Raw genomic sequence first — 23,275 nt, forward strand, 5'->3', positions numbered from 1 at the left:
TGGTGATCGAAACAGTCACAGTTCTTACATAAATCTGGTTTTTACTAAAATTGCATCAGTTAGTACATAATTACTCCTTGCTTATTTGTTTACTTAAATTGTCTCTCTCCTCCTCTAGACTGTAAGCTTATTATGGGCAGGGAATGTGTCTGCTCTTTCGTATCTCCCCCAAGTGCTTAGTATAATGCTGTGCACATAGTAAGTGCTCAAATACCATTGCTTGATTTATGCCATTGATTGATTGATTGATACCATTGATTGACAAAATGCTTTGTATTGTGGTGGTTAGAGGAGGAGGTTATATAGCCTCTCTTTCTGGTAAGAACCACTCCAAGTGGTTGGTTTTTTTGTGATTCTATAGTTTTAATTGATGTAATGGGTTATACTATATATGCCTGTCCAGTTGCCATTTGAAATAAAACAGGGTAATGGTATGAAGCCATTGTACACCCTATGTATACATTACATTTCTCTATTTTAAAAAATGACAAAAAAATTAGTGTGCCAGTCATTTTTCAAGGGAATTCAAATTTTTGCATTCGTGCTTTAAAAATGCTTTTCAAGGTATTTAAGCAAGTCATTTGTTGTACGGAACTCCTATCATTAAAGCATTCTGAGCAAATATATTTAATCTTTAAGGTGCAATAGTCCTGCGTATTGCAAAATCATGGTTTCGTATTGGATCATTAGAAATTTTGGCTCATTATGGGGAAAAGGATTTATTAAGGTAAGATGTTTCCTTATAACGGGTTAGGAAACATTTGAATATGTATGGACCTGAAATTAAGTAATTTATATTTCCTTTTTATAGTATATCAGATTCATCTAACCAAAAAAAAAAGATTTGATATAGATAAAAGTCTCAGCTGTGGAATTTTACACTATTACAATTTAGTGCATCTAACTATCCAGGCTGGATATTGTGGGCCCTTCTGGGAGAGGAAGGCAACCATAGCAGCAAAGTCGACACACTTGCCAATATTTGCTTTGCAATATTTGGGTATTAAAAAATCCCGTGTAACTGCTAATCTCCCCAGAAATAACCCAAGCAAAGACAAAGACCTGTACTCTGTTGCTAACTAAATCTCATTATGTTTGTGTAAATCTGAAGTAAAAAGATTAATCATGAGTGATAAAATGTTTATTTAGGGGTTAACAAATTGCAGACACCCCTTCCAGATGCTGACAGCAAAAATGCAGCTTTCATAGATAAGAAATTTAATCGCCTTAAGAGTCAAAATGAGGAACTCTGATAACACATGCAAAATTGACATAACTCATGTGTTTAAAAGTAGGGATACGTAGAGAGTTTTATTTTCTCCTCTATAAGAGTAGAGCCTGGAAAATGATTAATATTTGTAATTTAAGTTCTCACTGTAAACCTGCCCAAATTCTGGACTGTGAGCCTGTTGTTGGGTAGGGACCGTCTCTATATGTTACCAACTTGTACTTCCCAAGTGCTTAGTACAGTTCTCTGCACACAGTAAGTGCTCAATAAATATGATTGAATGAATACCTAGTACAGTGCACTGCACTAAGGAATTAAATAATTATTATTCCTACTCCTTCCATGGGGCTCTAGAGGTTAGCCTCACAGGAGGCAGCAGTTAAGTTGCAGGACTCAGGCACTTCCATCATTGACTTTTTCAACCACAAGTACTCTCCACACTGTTCAATGCCCCTGATGCCAAAGGGCAGAAGAGAGTGTTGGGGAATGCCTAACATGCTTTTCATGTTGGAAATCATAGAATTTGGCTTTTAAATTAGAAAATTATATAGGAAGAGAGGCAAGATATCTGTTCAAAAGACAGGTACATACAAAAAACCATTTATAACTAAATACATCAATTGTGGCTGGTTGTGCCATAACAAGTTGTAAACTGGGGGGAAATCCTATCTCTGTAAGCCCTCTCTCTGTAATGTGCCTTTATCATCATTTTGGCAAAACCTTGGACTAGAATACTTGTCATGGTGTGAATTTTTCTGGCGCAGATGTCAAGGAAGAGAAACAGGACCAGAAAAGTGTTTGCCACCTAATTATCTGGGATAATAATAGTAGTTACTATTATGGTATTTAAGTGCTTAGTAGTTGTATATGCCAGGCACTGTACTAAGCACTGGGATGGAAAGAAGCAAAAAGGGTTGGACACGGTCCCTGTCCCACTTGGGGCTCATAGTCTCAATCCCCATTTTACAGATGAGGTAACTGAGGCACGGAGAAGCGAAGTGACATGGCCAAGGTTACTCAGCAGACAAATGGTGGAGCTGGGATTTGAACCCATGACTTTGTGGCTCCCAGGCCTATGATCTGTCCCTTAAACTACACCTTATTTCGTAGGTTCACATTTACTTCCTGAAAAGCTTAAATCAGATGTAGTTTTATAGGACCTGGGTTCTAATCCTAACCACCACATGCCTCCTGTGTGACCTTGGGCAAGACACTTAACTTCTCAGTTCCTCCGTTTCTTCAGTTGCAAAATGGGGGTCCAATACCTGTTCTCTGTATTTACGCAATGAGCTCCAGGTGAGACAGAGACAAATATTTGGCCTGATTAACTTACATCTATCCCAGCCTTGAGAACAGGGCTTGATGCATAGTAAGTATTAAGAAATACTATCAAAAAAATAAGATCTCAAATCCAATACCTTTTTTGTTGTTATTGGCATTAAGGTAAGGGACTAAGAAATATTGCCTAAAGTTGGCAGGAATTGTAAGAATCTCTGTCTTTTTTTCTTTTTCTGCCATTAAATTTTGATGGTGTTGTGACTTGAAATGGTTTGATATTGAAATTCCATTCCCAGTTCCATTTGCTGACTGAAGAACTATTGGGGTTTTTTTTTCAGGACAGTATTAGATTTTGTCATACAGGAACACTTTACTTTAATAGATGTGAATGATCACAACAGCTACTTGGTAAGTTTTAAAACATATATAGAATAACTATTCTGATGTATTCCTTAGTTTTATAAAATTGTATTCAAAGAATGCAGGGATCATGGAGTTCTTGGGGAATCAGAATTTGGCTTTTAAATTAGAAAATTATACAGGAAGATAGGCAAGATATCTGTTCAAAAGACAGGTACATACAAAAAAAATTTATAACTAAATACATCAATTTTCACAACTGTTCAAAATATTAGGCACATTGATTCTTTCTGATTACCTCAGATATGCAAATCCCTAGGCATCATCATCATCATCAATTGTATTTATTGAGCGCTTACTATGTGCAGAGCACTGTACTAAGCGCTTGGGAAGCACAAATTGGCAACATATAGAGACAGTCCCCACCCAACAGTGGACTCACAGTCTAAAAGGGGGAGACAGAGAACAAAACCAAACAAAATAAAATAAATATGATTAGGAGAAACCAAAAAAAATAAGGTCAATGTATGGGAATCCTACTCCATTTAGGGGGAATTTTTGTGTTTCTAATGCTTCAGATTAGTCATAAATGCAGAAGATTGTTTTGTCTTTATGCACTTTCTTATGGAGAATTTTAGTTTAATATATCCCATATACCTAATATTAGAAGGTACCTTAAATATGTAAGTACTTCCATGTATGTGGAATTAAAGGAGCGTAAGGGATTTTGATCATATATGTAATCCATCTTATCTCCACCAAATCTGTTGTAGAAAACTACTCTGCTTTTTAAAGATCTTCAGAGAAGGGTAATTTTCCTCAGTAACTTATTTTGATGTTTAACCCTTTTTCTCAGATAATTCTTCTAAGAAGGTTAGCGTAAATGATCCGTGGGTTTATCCCATACACAGTGAAGATGGAAAAAAGCCATTCATCACTAGCTGCAAAGGAGACCTTCATGTACTTGAAAACTGTTATTAAATAGTCTTTTAGTCTTCACTTCTCCGGGCTAAATCATCTGCTTCTTTTAAGGTTTCATAGGTCATCCAAGTCATCTTGGAATATTCTTATGTGCCCTTTGCCCATTTTGAGTTGTGAAGTCAAGAATTATATATATTCAGTTGTATTTATTGAGCACTTACTGTGTGCAAAGCACTGTACTAAGCACTTGAGCACTGTACTAAAGTGAACCAAAGATTCCAATATTTTATTTCAAGGATTTTTTCTCGGCTGTTGTGTCTGAAACCACAAGTCTTATTGCTTTATGGATGTCTGTGGGTTTTGCTCATGGTAAGTTAACTATTCAACATTTTCGTGACAGCTTGACCTTTAGAACTCAGAATGTTGTTTTTTGTAAAGAGGTTGATTTCTTTTTTTATTCCAATGGGCTTTTTCCCAGTCAATATGCAACAGAAGGATCCGAGAAATGAAGAGGGTGGTGGGGTGGGGTGAGGAAGAGATTGTATTCCAATTACAAGCAGAAATAGGTGTATTTGTTTTTTTAAAATCCCTGAAGTTCAAGAGTTTGCAGCTAAATGCACATCAGGTGTGATTTTTCTCCTCCTAGTATTGGTCAGGTGAAAGTGAGAAAATAACCTAGATTGCAGCACAGAGGGAGGTGTCCAAGAAGAACGCAGAGCAGCTTTTGAAAGAGGGTGAAATTTTTGGTCTTTAGCTCCTTGCCAATCTTGGATTTTATTATGAAGCTGTTTTTTTTCCATAGTGTTTATTAAACTAAATCATGTGCTGCATTGGACTTCAGTTCCTCCATAGTTTGAGTATGTAAATTTAAGGGACTGTGTTAAAATGTTGTAAATTGGACTGTGATGTGTATTTACAGCACTTTTGTGCCATCCAGCATATTTCCTTGTCTTTCAAAAATCTGAAGAATTGAACTCAGTGTTTGTTACATTAGAGAACAAATTTTGGTTCAGGTGAATTGTTACTTGAAAGATAATTCATATAGACAATATTTCACAATCCTTCTTTGGGTGTAGTTTGGCAGAGGTCTGAGTGATTAGCAAATGCCATTTAATATATTTTATTATTAGATGTTTCTGCCATGTTGATTCCAGTTTTGGATCTGTAGATTTGCTCCATCTAAGAGTATTAACTTATATTTTCTGTTGCCTTTCAATTTCAATCAAATAGTAAACTGTTGTGCTTCAGTTGAGGACAGATGTTAGCACCGTTTCTTAGAGAATGGAGCAGCCTGTACCGAGAGCTCGATGTTTTTGATTGTGAAACAAAGAAAATCAATCTGAATCTGGATTGATTAGATTGTGGAATTGGTTAGGTCTTTTTTAGTGCACTAGCTTCTACTTTAAGTACTATATTTTAATCTGTTCCTGTACATAGTGAACTGTTCTAAAACATATATTTCCTATTCGGAATGCATGTCAGTTGATTATTGTATTCTCTTATTTAGGTGTTTGTAATACTGATAACTTCAGTTTGTTGTCCATTACAATAGACTATGGTCCTTTTGGTTTCATGGAATCCTACGACCCAAGTAGGTATGCTCTGCTTATTTATAGTTTAATTCTCTCTGCAAAATTATAACCATAAATTTATTACTGAGTGAAAAAGCTGTAGACTTTGTGCAAGAGTTTGAAATCACAAGCTTGTGATTTCAAACTTTCTAGGGGAGCCGGGGGGAGTGAATTAAAGTAATTTCTTTCCTTAAATTTTGTTTGCTTTTGGGAAGGACCATATCTTCTCCAGGTTGTGTAAAATTCCTGTAGTCTATAGCTTTTACCAGGCTATGATTTTGTTAACAGAGATGATGATTCTGGGTAAAAGAGGAAATGCCTCAAGTTCAAAATACCTTTACACAAATATGAAAATATAAGCATTTAAAAGAACAGATTGAAGTAAAAGAAACAAAAACTCATCTTTCCAAAGTTCCAACAAAACAATTTGCATACAACCCTCACATCCAGAGCTACATCATTTTCACAGCAGTGCCTCAAATTAGGTAAAAATTCAAAATGAAAACATGCCTTAAAAGCCATTTCTAAATTACATGTGTCATCCTTTATCATGTCTTTGAAATAGTCACAACTGCTGGCATTATACGGGAAATAAGAATTCAGAGTTGTATCACCCAGTAATTATAAAGAACTCCCACATGAAATAATATTTGCTTTTATTCAATGCAACAATGAACCATGAGATAGAAACAAATTTCTTTTTTGGTTTAGAGATGGAATTATGTCTTTTGTATTCAATGCTTGGCATGCCAAAGGTTATGTGTGTTTTAAAGAGTTTCATATTCATATAAAAATCTTACTTTCAGACATTTGTAGTGTCTTAGGTTTTTATCTCTTAGAAAATAGCATTTGAGAAATATTGCTCATTCGATTGTGCAGAATTCATGTGTATATTTGCTTTGCCTTTTATTTAATTGTAACATTTATTTTAATCATCACAAAAAGTGGCCTTTAAACATCTGAGTTTGTTTTGCTTCAAAGCAGGATAACAGTAAACAAAAATTGTTTTTCTTTGGCAAATATTAGAAGTAAACTATTCCTCCTGTATGAACACATCTTTCATGTTTGTACTTAGTCTAAGTATTTAATACCAGTAGGATTTCTGTTAGCTTGCTGAAGAAACATAAAAGAATTAACATAGTAGTAGTATATTCCAATTATCCCATTTGAAACTGAAATCTTTTATTTTATACAGATTTTGTTCCAAACACGTCTGATGATGAAAGGAGATATAAAATAGGCAATCAGGCCAGTGTTGGGTTGTTTAATCTGAACAAGCTATTACAAGTTCTAAATCCTTTATTGGATCCTGGACAGAAACAGCTGTGAGTATTTTTTTTGTAAACCTATCTTTATATGTAAGAGCAGTATATAATACATTTTTACAATTGCCGTATGATGTTGGAAGGGTGAAGCTGTGAAAGTAAACATTCTTATTTTTTGTGGTTTCATTCATTTTCAAGAGTATATTAAATTATACACAACCAGGAACAGTTAACTCAAATTAAAAATGAAATAGTTGCATTTGGATGTGGAGGAAATATATCATCAATAACAATTCCTATAGTCTTCTACTTAAGGACTTCCCATGGAGTTTACCACTTTAACCTATGGGATTCATATAATTTGAGTTAGAGATAGTCCTTTCATGGAGGAAATTTCAGTCTACTGTGGGAGCAAGACGTATTGATTGATAAGCAGCCTACCTTAATATATAAGAACAAGTAGATAAGTAGATGGTCATATAGCATATAAATTCATACTCTGTGTACATGAAATTATCCCTACATGTATACATAATATTTCGGTATTGTGCCTTTTGAAGTAACTAAATTACATGTGTCATCCTTTATCATGTCTTTGAAATAGTCACAACTGCTGGCATTATATGGGAAATAAGAATTCAGAGTTCTATCACCCAGTAATTATAAAGAACTCCCACATGAAATAATATTTGCTTTTATTCAATGCAACAATGAACCATGAGATAGAAACAAATTTCTTTTTTGATTTAGAGATGGAATTATGTCTTTTGTATTCATGTTCAGGTAGCTTTTGGGAGCTACATGAGCTCATTAAGAGACTTGTACCACTTGCCCTTCATTGTAGGAATGAAAACAGCCAGCTGTAGCCAGTGAGGATGATTGTTGATTTGTGCCTCAGAAAAGGTGAGGCTTATGGAGTATTGTATCATTTAAAGAACATTGACAGCTGCTTAATTTGTGCACAGTTGGTTTTTCGTGAGTCTTTCAGTGAGTTGAAATACGTTAGTTGCATCATTTTTATTGAACTATATCACACCTTTTCGGAAATTGTTTTGACTGTAGGCTAAAGGATAATCTGTAATTATCAGAAAGTATTAAAGTCATAAATTGAGGAATCATGACTGAATGGATCTTGGCACAGCTGTAGACTCCCATTATTCATGTAAGCTCTTAAGTCAGGGTTTTTAAAAAATGTCGATCCTGTCCTTTGCCTTGGAAGGGACCTGTATGCTTTGTCCTTGTAGGGATGCTCATGTGAGCTGAAGTATGAGGAGAAAATGTGTCGTCTTGTGCTGTGCATAGTAGAAGGATGCCAGCCAGCACCATTGTTCAGGCACTGTAGACATAGTCTTAGTGTATTTTGGGGTCAAGCTTCTGATGGTGACCATACAGACCCAATGATTCCACCATCAGCGTGGCCACCTCCTCTCGACTTCTCTTCTGGTATTTTCTCCACTGGCCTGGGGTAGATTGCAGTAGAAGGCAGTGATTCTCCACTTACAGCAGTCCTCCAAAGGCATAAACAAAATACAGTGTCTAACTTGTATGAAAAATAAGGGAAGGGGTGGAGAGAGACTACTTTCTCCTCCCAGTTCTCAGGGGCCCATTTATTTTAAAGCTTAGCTTGTATTTCAATTAATTGAAATTAATTGTACAACTGGGTTTAAATGTCTTCTTTTTTCCCCAGTGCTGCTCAGATTCTTGAGAGATATCCTGATCTTTATAATAAAAGGTAGGTAGTTTTTCTGACTACAGACTTTTCAACTAGCCTGGACTATAAAATGCCCTTTGGGAATACTTCTTTTTCATGTTGTTGTTAATAAATTACAGTTACTGTCTTACTTTCAGAATTAAGGAGCTCTTCAAAGCCAAATTGGGTTTCCTTGGAGAGAGGAAAGGTGATGGCTATTTGATTGCATTTCTTCTACAAGTGAGTGAATTTTTTTTTGTGCATTTTCTGATAAATATTTACACTGCTTTATGGAACAATTTGTCTGAGCGAAGACAAGCATTTACACTGATTAATAGAAATCTAATTGTTTTCATTAGCTCATGGAAGAGACAAAAGCTGATTTTACAATGACATTTCGGCAGCTCAGTGAGATTACTCAGGAGCAGCTTCAGGAGCTCAACATTCCTCAGGTATTAATGCATGACATTTCATAGTTTCATAATTCAATTTTAAGAAGACTTATTGCCCTTTGATTTCAGAGCTACTGGAATACTGGATTCAAGAAATATAATGACGGTAGAGTCTCAATGGAATAAATGTGTTTTTACATTTAAATAACTTGTTTTTGAGAGAAATCTCACGAGAAGCTAGTTCAATGAGTAATTCCAGTTTCTGTTTTTTATGCTATGGGTCAGTTGTCTGTTCATGGATCAACTATAATAACTGTGGTATTTGTTAAGCACTTATTGTGGGCCAAGCCCTCTGCTCAGTGTCGGTTTATGCAGTACAGTCAGATCACTCACAGTCTAGAATGGCAAGAGAAAACAGTTATTTAATCCCCATTTTGCAGTTGAGGAAACTGAGGCACAGAGAAATTAAGTGAAATGCCCAAGGGCACCCAGCAGGCAAGAGCCAGAGCCATGATTAGAGCCCGTAACTCCTAACTCCCTGTTCTGTGCTCTTTCCACTAGGCCACACTGCTTCTCCCCACTGAAATGATAGCTGCATGCTGATTTGAACCCAGGACCTAGATTGGGAATATTAGGTAGGGAGAGGAAAATCAAAAGGGGCTTTTTAGTTGTCACATCATGGCTCACATTGCCCACACCCACCCAGCTCACATCCCTCTTCTGGAACAGCTCAGATATTTCTTGGTAGTTCCCCAAGTCTTGAAGATAGAGATTATGAAGATGTTTTTGCAGTACTGTTCTGTGGTATTTGTGTTCCATGTGAGGAGGAAATGCCTGAGCAGAAGTCTATTAAGTTCCCACTTTGCGTGTAGATTTCTGAAGGAACTGAAGCTGCTTTACCAGTGTTTATGACTGACTGCTAATGACGCCTTCAGACATTGCTATGAAGAATGCACGATCATATTTTGACAGTTTCTCAATGCTTTATAAAGCCTCACACACAGTGGAAGATGTGTTTGAGAGCATTGAAGTGTTGCCACCTCTGCAGATTTTCCTTGTTTATAATGTGTTTGGCCCATCAGTGATAAATGAGTAAAAGTCATTGATTCGATAACAATTATCAGAGACCTGGCATCCCATCTCTGGCTGCTTTGGTTCCACAGATTGATCTGTTTTTATTTCAGAGGCTTCAGTAGGTCTCTCCTTCGTATTTGAGGTGCTACAAAATATTGATTTTTTTTTTTTGCTTTGCTAGGTTTTAATTCTGAGCTGTTTCCACCAAATTGATTATGCTACTGTAACCTTGCTTTCCAAACCCCTGTGGTCTGGTGACCTTTATCAATTACCCATATTTTAGCATCTCCCACGGGTATCACCTTGCCATATTTTGGAATCACTTCCATTTCCTCTCTCCCTCCATTTCAGAAAACTTTTTTCTCCTTCAGTTTTCCTCATGGGAGGAGCACATGCCCTAATAACCATAGCAAAGCACTGTAGTGTTAGAGTCCAAAGTAGTTGTATGTGACTCTGCTGGGGGAATTTGGGAAGCTGAGACAAAGGGTGAGCAGATTCAAGTCCAACATGTAAAAAACATCAGTAGGAAGTGAGGAAACCTTGCCGGAGCAGGTGTCTACAACCTGCTTTTTATCAGGTTGTCTGATTTCACTCTTGTGCTGTGAACTACCTAGAGATGGAGAGCATCATTAGAACCAACAATGCATTCTTCTTTCTGTAAAGTTGTTTCTTTTTTTTTTTTAAAGGTATTTGTTAAGCACTCACTATGTGACACTGTACTGAACGCTGGGATAGATACAAGCTAATCAGTTTGGACACAGTTCAAGTCCCACATGGGACTCACACTTTTAATCCAAATTTTGCCAGATGAGTTCATTGAAGCACTGAGAAGTTAAGTGAAGTTAGAGGAGCAGGGTGGCTCAGCGGAAAGAGCCCGGGCTTGGGAGTCCGAGGTCATGGGTTCTAATCCTGTCTCTGCCACTTGTCAGCTGTGTGACTTTGGGCAAGTCACTTAACTTCTCTGCCTCAGTTACCTCATCTGTAAAATGGGGATTAAGACTGTGAGCCCGACATAGGACAATCTGATCACCTTGTATGCTTTGCACGTAGTAAGCGCTTAACAAATACCATAAAAAAGTGACTTGCCCCAGGTCACACAGCAGACAAGTGGCAGAGCTGGAACTAGAACTCAGGTCCTCCAGCTCCCAGGCCTGTGGTTCATCCAATAGTATTTTGATGTCTCTTGCCCAGTTGTAGTATAAACTCCTTTATATTAGAGTTTTTTTCTTGGTTTGGTGCTTAAGGTGATGCACACCTGAAATAGTCCTCTGATATGCCCATTTTGAGGGACGGAATGAGGAAAGCAGTATTTTTTAGCACAACATAGTCCATCCATTCCTAAATCAAGATCCAGGGTGTGGCTTAGTGTCACTGCAGGATTCTAATGGCCAGTAACTTTCTACCAACTTGCCTAGTATCTTTAGGGTAGAGTGGGAAATAGCTCATCAGTAGAACATGCAGTCTATTTGGTGATGGGTTGCACTGAGCTATTCACATCCTTGTTCACATTCATTCATTCAGTCGTATTTATTGAGCACTTACTGTGTGCAGAGCACTGTACTAAGCGCTTGGGAAGTACAGATCGGCAACATAGAGAGACGGTCCCTACCCAATAACAGGCTCACAGTCTCTCTAGGGGCCAGCAAAATATGTTGCAGAATGACCGACCCGAGTTTGGGGTTCAGGCTGTGAACGTGGAACAGAATATCTCAGATCATTTCTCAGCAGCACATACTGCTGTGACCTCATTTGCTTCGTATGCTTCATCTTCTCTTGAGAATAGCCCCATCCCTTATGCCTTGTAAACCACTTGGTCTTGGTTACTAATTTTGTTACTTATTAATTTATTAATGAATCTGGGGTCACTTTCCATGATCTTATGGTAGATATTTCAATCCCCAGCAGTAAATGGGGGTGCAGGACATGGGCAAGATGGTGTTTAATGTGGAAGTTTAGGGTGGAAGAAAATGTCATAGCATGCCAAAATCTTGCTCCGTGATTTCAGATATACGGGAGATAGGAAATAGAATACAGATAACACATACCCTTTCCCCCTCACGCGTGTGTGTGTGTGTGTGTGTGTGTGTGTGTGTGTGTGTGTGTGTGTTCTTTCTCTCTCTTCCTCCTCACCCATCTCCCCCTTTCCTTCTGTGGGAATCGAGCCATTCCTGAGGAGCCTAGAGATCTCAACCCAGGGCTGAGAAAGCACACGTAACGCTCCAGAAAACAGCAGAAGAAGAAAAGCCTTCTCTTGAAAATGATTTTTTGTTTGTTTTTGTTTTTTCATTTAGGAATTTTGGGCATTGAAGGACATTTCAGAACATAAGCTCTTTCCTGACTGGGTGACCATGTATCTTTTGAGACTGCAGAGGTAACATATACTCTCCCTGTCCCCCCCCTTACCAATAAAAAACAGTGGGTGACACACATATTTGTTGGCAATATACTCTTTGAGGGGAGGAAGCATGACTCTTATTTCAATTATATGTTCTCCAAGCTCCTAGTTTGGTGGTCTGCACGTCGTAGGTGCTCAGTAAATGCTGATGAATATAAATTTTTTTGCAATGTCCTCTCTGTTGCATTTGGTCATCTTATTGAAATGTTCTGTACAGATAGTATTACTGAGACCTATTCTCCAGTTGTACGTGCATAAGAAGGCAGAGAGAGATTAATCAATGATATTTGAGTGCTTACTGTGTGCGGAGCACTGTACTAAGCGTTTGGGAGAACACAACACAACGAAGTTGGTAAACCTGTTCCCTGCCTACAGTGAGCTTATAGTCTACAGCATCCTCACCATCCTACCTCATGATTCAGCCATTTAATAATAATAATAATAATGATGATGGCATTTGTTAAGCGCTTACTATGTGCAAAGCACTGTTCTAAGCACTGGGGGGGATGCAAGGTGATCAGGTTGTCCCACATGGGGCTCACAGTCTTAATCCCCATTTTACAGATGAGGTAACTGAGGCGCAGAGAAGTTAAGTGACTTGCCCAAGGTCACACAGCAGACATGTGGAGGAGCTGGGATTCGAACCCACAACCTCTGACTCCAAAGCCCGAGCTCTTTCCACTGAGCCGCACTGCTTCTCTAAGCCTGCTGGCGGAATCACCAGGCAGATTGCAAAACTCTGTACTCTGTGAGCCCACTGTTGGGTAGGGACTGTCTCTGTGTTGCCAACTTGTACTTCCCAAGCGCTTAGTACAGTGCTCTGCACACAGTAAGCGCTCAATAAATACGATTGATGATGATGATGATGTACTCCACCTGTATTTTAGTGAGCACCCTCTGTACAAACAAAACACTAATGTTTTGAGCAGTAGTGACCTTCCCCCCTAGTCCCAGGGATATCAGGCCTGTCTTGGCCAAACCTCTATTTCATGTATTCTTATGGATGAGGTGGGATAATAATAACAATGGCATTTATTACCATTCAAAATTGTTCCATCACTCAGGGGAAGTTTGGTACCATTTCTGGGGGCTGCGTTGGTTGCAGAGCCTCTAGTGAATGTACTCAAAATAGGGGAATAATTGGGTCAGGCTTGACTTATTTTTCCCCCTCTTCCTCCAAGCCTCTCCAAACTCCCCAGGGATCCCCGTTTTTGGGAACAGGCTCCCAAGGCCTCCTCAGATCCTAAATGGGATGTGGGAACTTGGGCTATAGGCATCCTGTGTGTCCCAGGAAGACATAGCAAGTTGTCCAGTGGCACGTCTGGGTCAGGATTTCATGGGTGGCAGAATTACCACTTCATCTTAAATGGGTCTCTATGCTTCCTGCTGGAAAGAGACATTTTCTTTGTCGGTAGCATTTATTTAGAGTCTGCCGTGTGCAGGGCCCTGAGATAACTTTGTGGGTAAGGCACGGGTTTTGGATTAGTGTTACCTGAAACATTAAAAAAGATCGACTTAATAATAATAATAATAATAATAATGGCATTTATTAAGTGCTTACTATGTGCAAAGCACTGTTCTAAGCACTGGGGAGGTTACAAGGTGATCAGGTTGTCCCACGTGGGGCTCACAGTCTTAATCCCCATTTTACAGATGAGGTAACTGAGGCACAGAGAAGTTAAGTGACTTGCCCAAAGTCGCACAGCTGACAAGTGGCGGAGGCGGGATTTGAACCGTGACCTCCGACTCCAAAGCCCGGGCATGCATAATAAATGTTCCCTAGTGGATGCTCCTTTTATTTCTTGTTTATTGTTAGAAATTGCTCTCTTCTCAGAAATCATATGTTTGTGGGCAGAAGGTAAAAATGAGAAATCAGTAGAAAAATGGAAAAATTGATTTTTTTCCCCCCTTTGGTGTATTTATATCTAGTAACTTGGATGACTCAGATGCTGAGAGAAGAAAAAGGATGACAAGTAAGTGAATCAATTGATAAATTCAGTCAGATCATTTTTTAAAAAAAATCATGCAAGGATTTCTAGATTTGAAATGATTTTGAAAGCTAATTGTTTTTGAACTTGGAAGCCATTTAACTAGAATATTTTTTTGGAAGGCAATGACATGGCTACTTGGAAGCGTCGTCTTGGGTATTTCATCCTAGAACTTGTAGTGTAGCTCAGCCTTGGACATAGCATGGGCCAAAATCCTGGGCTCTGGTCCACCCTTGCCCATGCCCACGTGTGCCCTGACCAAACCACCAGACCCATGCCCATGGAGACCTAGGTCAGGCACAGACTCACTCCTCATTAAGAGTGGGTTTTCCCAAGTGCTTATTACAGTGCTTTGTACTGAATAAGACTCAGTAAATACTATGGATTGACTGATTGTCCCTGTAGGCTACGGGGACTTAGAGCCCCCAGGAAGCTCGAAGAGACTAAGTTGCATGGGAGGATTTTTGGGTTGTTTTGTTTGTGATTTTTTCTTTTTCCATTCGTGTGCTACAGTAAGACTCCACAGTTACCCCGAGGCTCAAGGGCAAGGTGGGGCAAAATGTGGGGTCTCTCGATCCCTGTTGGAGTCTGGCCTGAGTCTGGCAGGGCTCAAGATTAAAAGGATCTGTGGGCTGAGATTTGACCCAGTCTAGGGCTCGATGATATTTTTCAAAGGGTCACTTACGGTGTTTTGGGGATGATAATTAAGCGCTTAGTACAGTGCTCTGCACACAGTAAGTGCTCAATAAATATGATTGATGATGATGATTTGGTGTTCCATAAAGATGGAGGGAGGTGCATGAAATGGTAGTGAATATGACTGAATTTTTTTTAAAAAGTGCTTTTGTTCAGAATGCTCGATTATGCTTGCCCAGGAGCCTAACCTGTATGCTTATATCTGAAGATGATTGTAATTCCAAACCTCTGTTGATGATAGTATCTGAAGCCTGAACAGATTGAACTGCTTAAACATGTTTTATTTTAGATTGCAGCAAGTGAACTTGAAGGTTTTAGCTTATTAAGGAACAACATAGTCCAAGTTTTTCTCATGGTATTTGTTAGGAGTTTACTATGTGCCAGGCACTGTACTAAGCACTGGGGTAGGTACAAGCTAGTTAACTTGGACACAGTCCATGTCTCACATGGGCTCACAGAATTAATCCCCGTTTTACAGATGAGATAACTGAGGAACAGAGCAGTGAAGTGACTTGCTGAAAGTCACAAAGCAGACCAAGTGGTAGAGCTGGGATTAGAACCCAGGTCCTTCGGATGCTCAGGCCTGTGCTCTGCCCACTGAGCCATCCTGCTTCTCTTTCCTTTAATAGCTAATATTAAATATTCCTATTTTGGGGTTTTCACTGGTTTGCAGTGAATACATTGTTACTCTGAGTTGCTCTCATTTCTGCATAATAATGCATCTATATACTAAATTCTGTGGTTGTATGGAAGCGTGTTCAGAGTAGCAGTTTTTGACTGATTCTCCTTGTAGCGAAACCAATGATCGTAAAACAAGCGGAAGCAGGCGTGTTTTCAGTGCACAGGAAGGGGGATTTGCAACTTGTTCATTTTGTTGCAGCTCTTACAAATCAGCTGAGCTCATTTTGAAATGCTGAAAGATTTTTTTTTCCCCTCTTGTGAGGTTGCAGCTTATTGATTTCAATACAGTTTTCTTTCTCTGTCACTAGGAAAAAGCGGATTGCTTTTGGCATAAATGAGCAAAAAACCCATCCTGCTAGTTTCCACAGTTGCTGCCTCGTGCTTTATTAAGAGCTTCCAGAGTACCGGTTTGAAATTAGAAATGCCACAGAAGATGTAGGTTGCGTCTGGCTATTTAGCTCAGAGAAATTTTACACTGTGCTCCTTGCTATTTATACTTTCTGAAAAGATATTCTTTCTCAGTATGGTGGCACAACTCCTCACTTCGTTTTTCACTCTACACCATTCAACTTCAAAGGAGGTAGGGCATCTAGTGAAAATAGGACAGCCGTGAAAGTAACATAAAGGATCATCTTATTTTTTTAGAGATCCATTCCAATAACAAGGAGCTAGGATTGGGGGTAAAAGGTGAAAGAAGCAACGGACCCAGTCCTGATCTGATGTTGGTTGTGCTGAGTCTGGGGACAGGAGCAGCTTTATGAAGTATTTTTGTTCCTGGACCACATTAGAGAAGCAGCGTGGCTCCGTGGAAAGAGCACGGGCTTTGGAGTCAGAGGTCGTGGGTTCAAATCCCGGCTCCGCCACTTAGCTGTGTGACTTTGGGCCAGTCACTTCACTTCTCTGGGCCTCCGTGACCTCATTTGTAAAATGGGGATGAAGACTGTGAGCCCCATGTGGGACAACCTGATTACCTTGTATCTACCCCAGGCTTAGAACAGTGCTTTGCACATAGTAAGCGCTTAACAAATACCAACATTATTATTATTATTATTATTTGCAGTTTTCCTTCTATTTATCACCTGTCTTTTCCTTCTGCATAGAATCCAGAAGGCAGGTGTGGGTGTTTAGGGAAGGTGAGAAAGGAGGGGAGATTAGCAAGAGAAATAGAAGGGGAAAGGGGCATGGAGATGGTAGACCTGTTCCCAAAGGGTGTGAAGGCAGAACCTCAGGGTCTCCTATAACCGCTTCTTTTCAGGATGGTGGTAGCAAGCACACCAAAGAGGGAGGAGGCAGCACCTGAGAGATTAGGTCACCACTAGGGTAGTCAGTGAAGGAGTGTCTAAATGACTGTCTAAATTAAGCGCTCTGCACATAGTAAGCGCTCAATAAATACGATTGATGATGATGACTGTGGTGGGGTACTCTAAGGCATTAAACATCTGGGAAATGGAAATGTTCAGATGCACCGAAAAGGAGGAGAATTGTCATTTGGAGGTGCTTTCATCTTTCTCCATTACGAAAACTGCGTTTGATCTGAAATAAAAGACTTTTCCTCCCTGGCAAGTAAGAGCAGCTCAGTTCCAGCTTTTATTCTCAGCTCCATTTTTGCCACATTTTCCCATAACGCATCTCACGCCTCCTTTAGTGCTGTCCCATCTGTCAGGAACAGGCTTCCCTACCCAGCTGCCTGCCTCCTCTCAGTCAAATCCCCACTCCTGCTAGAAACCTGCCCTGAGTTGTGGGTGGGGCCAGTACTCTCACTTCCAGTGGTCTGCAAGGTCTTTAATGCTAATCAGCTTTTACAAACCAACCAACCAACTCAGTAGCTAAGGCAGAAAAAGAGGAATATACATTTAAAAATATATAAAGATCGATCTATGATTTCATTTATGTATTTGTTCTCTGTCTCCCCCTTTTAGACTGTGAGCCCACTGTTGGGTAGGGACTGTTTCTATATGTTGCCAATTTGTACTTTCCAAGCGCTTAGTACAGTGCTCTGCACATAGTAAGCGCTCAATAAATATGATTGATTGATTGTTTAAATAAAATCATTAACACACACATACACACATACTCTAGTTCTTCTCTTACCACCCCAGTTGAGCTATAGGATGTTTGCCCTGATTGTTGTCCTCAAGTTGGCAAAACAGAGTCCCCACCCGCACTAAGGACCCTGGGCGATTGCCCTCCTTGCTAACCCTGCTGGTACCTGCTGGCAGATCTGGGGCTTTGCCGGGATCAGCAGGAGTATTTATTTTACTTGTACATATCTATTCTATTTATTTTATTTTGTTAGTATGTTTGGTTTTGTTTTCTGTCTCCCCCTTTTAGACCGTGAGCCCACTGTTGGGTAGGGACCGTCTCTATATGTTGCCAACTTGTACTTCCCAAGTGCTTAGTACAGTGCTCTGCACACAGTAAGCGCTCAATAAATACGATTGATGATGATGATGATGTTGGGTAGGGACCGTCTCTATATGTTCCCAACTTGTACTTCCCAAGCGCTTAGTACAGTGCTCTGAACACAGTAAACGCTCAATAAATACGATTGATTGATTGAGTGCTCGTTTCTTTGAAACAGGCATGAGGTGGGCCAGAACTCAGAAGGTGGGGCTGGCTGTGCTTCTCTTTGCTTCCCTGTGGGTGTGCGGACTTGCTCTCCTTGAAAGAATTTGGTGAATTATTTATACTAATTTGAACTTGCGTAGGTCAGCTTGTACCTACGTGGCCCCAAAAATAATTTTTTAAAACGATCTTTTTTGGCTTCTAAAGTAGTTCGAGGGAAACTCATCTTTTTAAAATTCCGAGAGAAGTACTTGGAATTATTTTGGCCTTTATTAATGTGAAGATATTCTCTGTTACTTCCAGACCCGCGGGCTCTCAGAGGACTGGTATAGAATGACTGGAGGTCAGCGGTAGTGGTTGTGGGGAGTTGCCACGGTGGGAGATATTGTAAGAGTGGTGGTGGCCTGGTGAGAGAGGTGGTAGCAGGGGTGACTGGAGAGGACCGGTTCAGGAATGTGTGAGGAAGGCAGGAAAGCTGTTGGGAGGACTTTTCCCAGGCCTTACCGCTCCCCTGGGAAGTGACAGATGTTGATTGGTTTGAATAAATGTAAGCATTTCTGACTCCCAAGGTCCAGGACCCCCTTGCCATCATCATCAATCGTATTTATTGATTGGCAAGGACCCCCTTGCCATGTTAATGAGTAGGCGTCCTGTAAATGACCTGTCTAATTTGCCCTTGGTAAGCATTACTGTTAAACCCTACTGCAAAATGAATTCGTGATTAGCACTGACAAATCCTGCCCTGGGTCGGTCAGAGTTAAATTAAGACTGATCCTCGCTTCTCCCTTAGATGGCACAGTCTAATTCCTTTCAAGTCCAGGGAGGCTAATACTCATTTCAATCAAATGATTTCCTTTTCTTCTCAGTTTTTCATCCCAAAGAAAATGTTTAAGGAGCTGTAGGTTATGAGAAATGCATATTTGGAAAAAAATCCAAAAACTATCTTTTTTCATGGCCTCTAAATGTCTTTTTAAGACAACCACCACTTTAAATCATTCTCATTTAATTGTTACAATATCTGTCTGTGAACGTATGGAAAAAATATTGATTCAATGGCTTTAAATATTTTTAATCACCTTAGTAATTTCCCTTGTCTTGAAGGACCTCCCCAGAGACTCTCAAAGGCCCTTGAATTTCAAGGATGAGGAAACCTGGAGTGTTTTTTCTTATTTAATAATGTTATTCTGTTTATCTTGGTTTTAGGTGTCAACCCTAGATATGTACTTAAGAACTGGATGGCAGAATCTGCAGTGAGAAAAGCTGAAATGAATGATTTTTCGGAGGTAAGATTGTTAAATCTTCAAGGAAATTACATGAACTGAATAAACTAGGAGAACTTATACTAAAAACACACCACCAAGTAGTTTGAACTGCATTTCAAAACTCTGTGACATGAAATTCTGTTATGATTTGGTGGTTATTCTGTGAGAAATCTCAGCATATCTGAGTGCTCACTATGTGCAGAGCACTATACTAAGCACTTGGGGAGAGTACACTAGAGTTGGTAGACACAGCCCCAGCCTCAAGGGGCTTACAATCTAGTGGAGGAGACAGGCACCAAAATAAACTTCAGATCGGGAAGCAACAGTTTAAGGATGTGCACATGAGTGCTATGAGATTGGGTGAGTATCAAAGTGCTTAAGAGGTCTGGATTCAAGTGCCTAGGTAAAGCAGAAAGGAGGAAGAATAGGGTGGGGATCAATCAGTTGTATTTATTGAGCGCTTACTGTGCGCAGAGTACTGTGCTAAGCTATAACAGAGTTGGTAGACAAGTAGGTAGGCCCACAACGAGGTTACAGTGTAGAGGGGGAGACAGACATTACTATATGTTTTGGATATATACGTAGGTGCTGAGGGGCCAAGGGAAGGGTGAATACACTTGGGTGCGAATCCAAGTGTAAGAGCAGCGCACAAGGGAGTGGGAGCTGGGGAAAGCTTCTTGGAGATGTGCTTTTAAAAAGACTTTGAAGGTGGGGAGAGTGATTGTTGGATAAGAAGAGGAAGGTGTGTGAGTGGTTAGTGGCGAGATAGACAAAATCATCATCATCAATCGTATTTATTGAGCGCTTACTATGTGCAGAGCACTGTACTAAGTGCTTGGGAAGTACAAATTGGCAACGTATAGAGACAGTCCCTACCCAACAGTGGGCTCACAGTCTAAAAGGGGGAGACAGAGAACAAAACCAAACATACTAACAAAATAAAATAAATAGAATAGATATGTACAAATAAAACAAAACAAAATGGAGGTATATTGAGTAGGTTGACATGAGAGAAGCGAAATATATTGTAGTAGGAAATCAAGGAGGTAAAGAGGGGGCAAGCTAATCATATTACATATCATATATTGCATGCATGATTGCTGAATCATTCTATGTTCTCCCTGGTGGCCATGTTGGCAAGGCATTTATCTCATCTTTTGTATAGTACTCTCCCAAGTGTACTTTGCAAACAGCACTCAGTAAATCAATCAACCGTATTGAGCGCTTACTGTGTGCAGAGCACTGTACTAAGCGCTTGGGAAGTACAAGTTGGCAACGTATAGAGACAGTCCCTACCCAACAGTGGGCTCACAGTCTAGAAAATGGCATTGATTGATTGATCAGACGTGGCTCTAGCTTAGACACCCGCTCGGTAGGGGACATCATAAGGGTGACATCATTATTTATTTTAGTTGTACATAGCTATTCTATTTATTTTATTTTGTTAGTATGTTTGGTTTTGTTCTCCATCTCCCCCTTTTAGACTGTGAGTCCACTGTTGGGTAGGGACTGTCTCTATATGTTGCCAATTTGTACTTCCCAAGCGCTTAGTACAGTGCTCTGCACATAGTAAGCGCTCAATAAATATGATTGATGATGATGATGATGATCAGTAGCTTTGCCCCCAAAGCAAAGCGTTGGGTAGGAAGTAGCTGGCCTTCAGAAGGGGCCAGTGGGGAACCAAGGTGGCAGCTCCACTCCGCAACCTCTGAAAGCACGTTGCAGCCCCACACAGCCGATTCTCATCACTCTTCACTCCTTTTGGACGTGGGAGAGGGGTTGGTGGTGTGATAGAGGAGATCGAGGTAGGTTGGCGTTAGAGGAGTGAAGTTGCAGATTGTGGTTATGAGAAAATCAAGGAGGTAAGGTGATTAAGTGCTTTAAAGTCTACACCTTAGTACAGTGCTCTGCACACAGTAAGCGCTCAGTAAATACGATTGATTGAGTTTCCATGTGATGCAGAGGTGGATGGGTTATTGAGGGGGTTATTGGAGGTTACTGGAGGTTATTGAGGAGTGGGGAAATGTGGACTGAAGATTTAGGTATAAGTATGGACTGGAGTGTGGACATATACAGGTGCTGTGGGGAGGGATCTGAATCAAGAGGCTCCATCCCCCCCCCCATCTTACCTCCTTCCCTTCCCCACAGCACCTCTGTATGTGTATATATGTTTGTATATATTTATTACTCTATTTTACTTGTACATATCTATTCTATTTATTTTATTTTGTTAGTATGTTTGGTTTTGTTCTCTGTCTCCCCCTTTTAGACTGTGAGCCCACTGTTGGGTAGGGACTGTCTCTATATGTTGCCAACTTGTACTTCCCAACCGCTTAGTCCAGTGCTCTGCACACAGTAAGCGCTCAATAAATACGATTGATTGAGTGGGGAATGACAGGAGGCAGGGCGGTCAACAAAGCGGTGATGAGATGTTAGGGAAGGCTTCCTAGAGAAGATAGGATTTTAGTATGGCTTTGAATATGGGGGGATTGGAGTGTGTCTGATACGAAAGGGTAGGGAGTTCCAGGAAGGAGGGAGGATGTAAGGGATCAGTGGTGTGAGACACAAGATCAAGACGCAGTAAGTAAAATGGTGTCAGAGGAAAGAAATGTGCAGGCTTCGGGGGTAGTAGGACAGGAGCACGGTAGGAGAAAGAGAGCTGATTAAAGCAAACCACACTCTATCCTTTGGAAAGACTATAGCCCTGAAAAATTCTACCTTCCTGGTGATGTGATAGAGAAATTCGATTTTTTTCTGATTATAATTCCTGTAGCCTTCGTTGAGAGGAAATATTCTGTGAACCTTTTTGAGGCCTCAGAATATGTATCAGCTCTCTGACCTCACTGTCTTCACCTTAGAGCAATCAAATTGCTTTGCTGGGGTAGTTCTGATTGGCAGGGTGTGCTTAGGTTTTCCTTTAGAAAAGATCTTTTAATGATATAAAAAGCTAGGGAGAGTTGATAGCTTTAGGATTCAGAATGTCCTACAGTATTTTTGCATCAGTTACCTTAAATAGTGGAAGATGCACCCAGTTAAATGAATCAATTAATCCATTGAATTTATTAAGCACCTACTATGTGTAGGGAACTACATTAAGTCTTCTAGAATTTGCCCTCATAGAGTTTATATTTTTCAGGGTAAGACAGACACAAAGTAATATATGGATGGGAGAAAAAGAGATGGGACAGATGGCTATGTAGCTAAGTGCTTAAATAGAAGAGTATGGAAGTTGAGGTGTACAGAAGTGATATGGATACTTGTGCAGAAGTCTGGAGGGGTATATCTCTGGCAGATTCACAATTTGAAGATTTTTATATTACTTAGATGATCAGAGGATCAAGTGGCTTCCATAGGGAGAAAGGTTAAAAAGATTAGGATTCTGTAGCTTGGAAAGATGAAGGTTAAAGGGATGTGCTCGAAGCCTATGAAATGAAAGAAGTGGGCTGGCTGACGTGGAATTGTTGTTCATCAAATCCCACAATAGTGCAAGGGGCCATTTATTGATGTTTGAAAATGGTAGGTTCAGAATAAAGAAAAAAGAAACACTATATCCATCTGTAACTTATTTTAATTTCTCTCTCTCCCTGTCTCTTCGGGAATCTCCTTATGGGCAGGGATTTCGTCTACCTGCTCTATTATTGGCTCCTAAATGCCCAGTACAGTGCTCTGCACTCAGTAAGCACTTAGTAAATACCATTGATCGATTGATATTTTCACAGAATGGGTAGCAAATAGGAACTCATATAGGACATTGCGCAGGATCTAGAAGGATTTGGGTAAAATCTTGGATGAGCAGCCTATAGTGACTTTCCAGAGGGAAAGTTGGATGGGGTGGGTAGAGGTAATGGATGTTGGATGGTCTATCACTAGACGTTAGAATGGATATTTGGAGAGCTGCTATCTCTGAGC

General features: G+C 39.9%; 1 protein-coding gene across 2 annotated transcripts in view; it reads left to right on the forward strand.

Moving 5' to 3' along the window:
• The window catches only part of LOC119936309 (protein adenylyltransferase SelO-like), a 42,155-nt gene that overhangs the window by 15,869 nt on the left and 3,011 nt on the right, over positions 1-23,275 (forward strand). For both annotated transcript variants that reach the window (XM_038755858.1, XM_038755859.1), the window contains exons 9-19: positions 640-727; positions 2,845-2,914; positions 4,084-4,156; positions 5,295-5,378; positions 6,554-6,683; positions 8,311-8,355; positions 8,472-8,553; positions 8,673-8,765; positions 12,071-12,150; positions 14,104-14,147; positions 19,308-19,387. In XM_038755858.1, the coding sequence (XP_038611786.1) occupies positions 640-727; positions 2,845-2,914; positions 4,084-4,156; positions 5,295-5,378; positions 6,554-6,683; positions 8,311-8,355; positions 8,472-8,553; positions 8,673-8,765; positions 12,071-12,150; positions 14,104-14,147; positions 19,308-19,387 (869 nt within the window). The remainder of the gene's footprint in view (positions 1-639; positions 728-2,844; positions 2,915-4,083; positions 4,157-5,294; positions 5,379-6,553; positions 6,684-8,310; positions 8,356-8,471; positions 8,554-8,672; positions 8,766-12,070; positions 12,151-14,103; positions 14,148-19,307; positions 19,388-23,275) is intronic.

This window comes from Tachyglossus aculeatus, chromosome 13, assembly GCF_015852505.1.
Source record: "Tachyglossus aculeatus isolate mTacAcu1 chromosome 13, mTacAcu1.pri, whole genome shotgun sequence".
NCBI classification, from domain to species: Eukaryota; Metazoa; Chordata; class Mammalia; order Monotremata; family Tachyglossidae; genus Tachyglossus; species Tachyglossus aculeatus.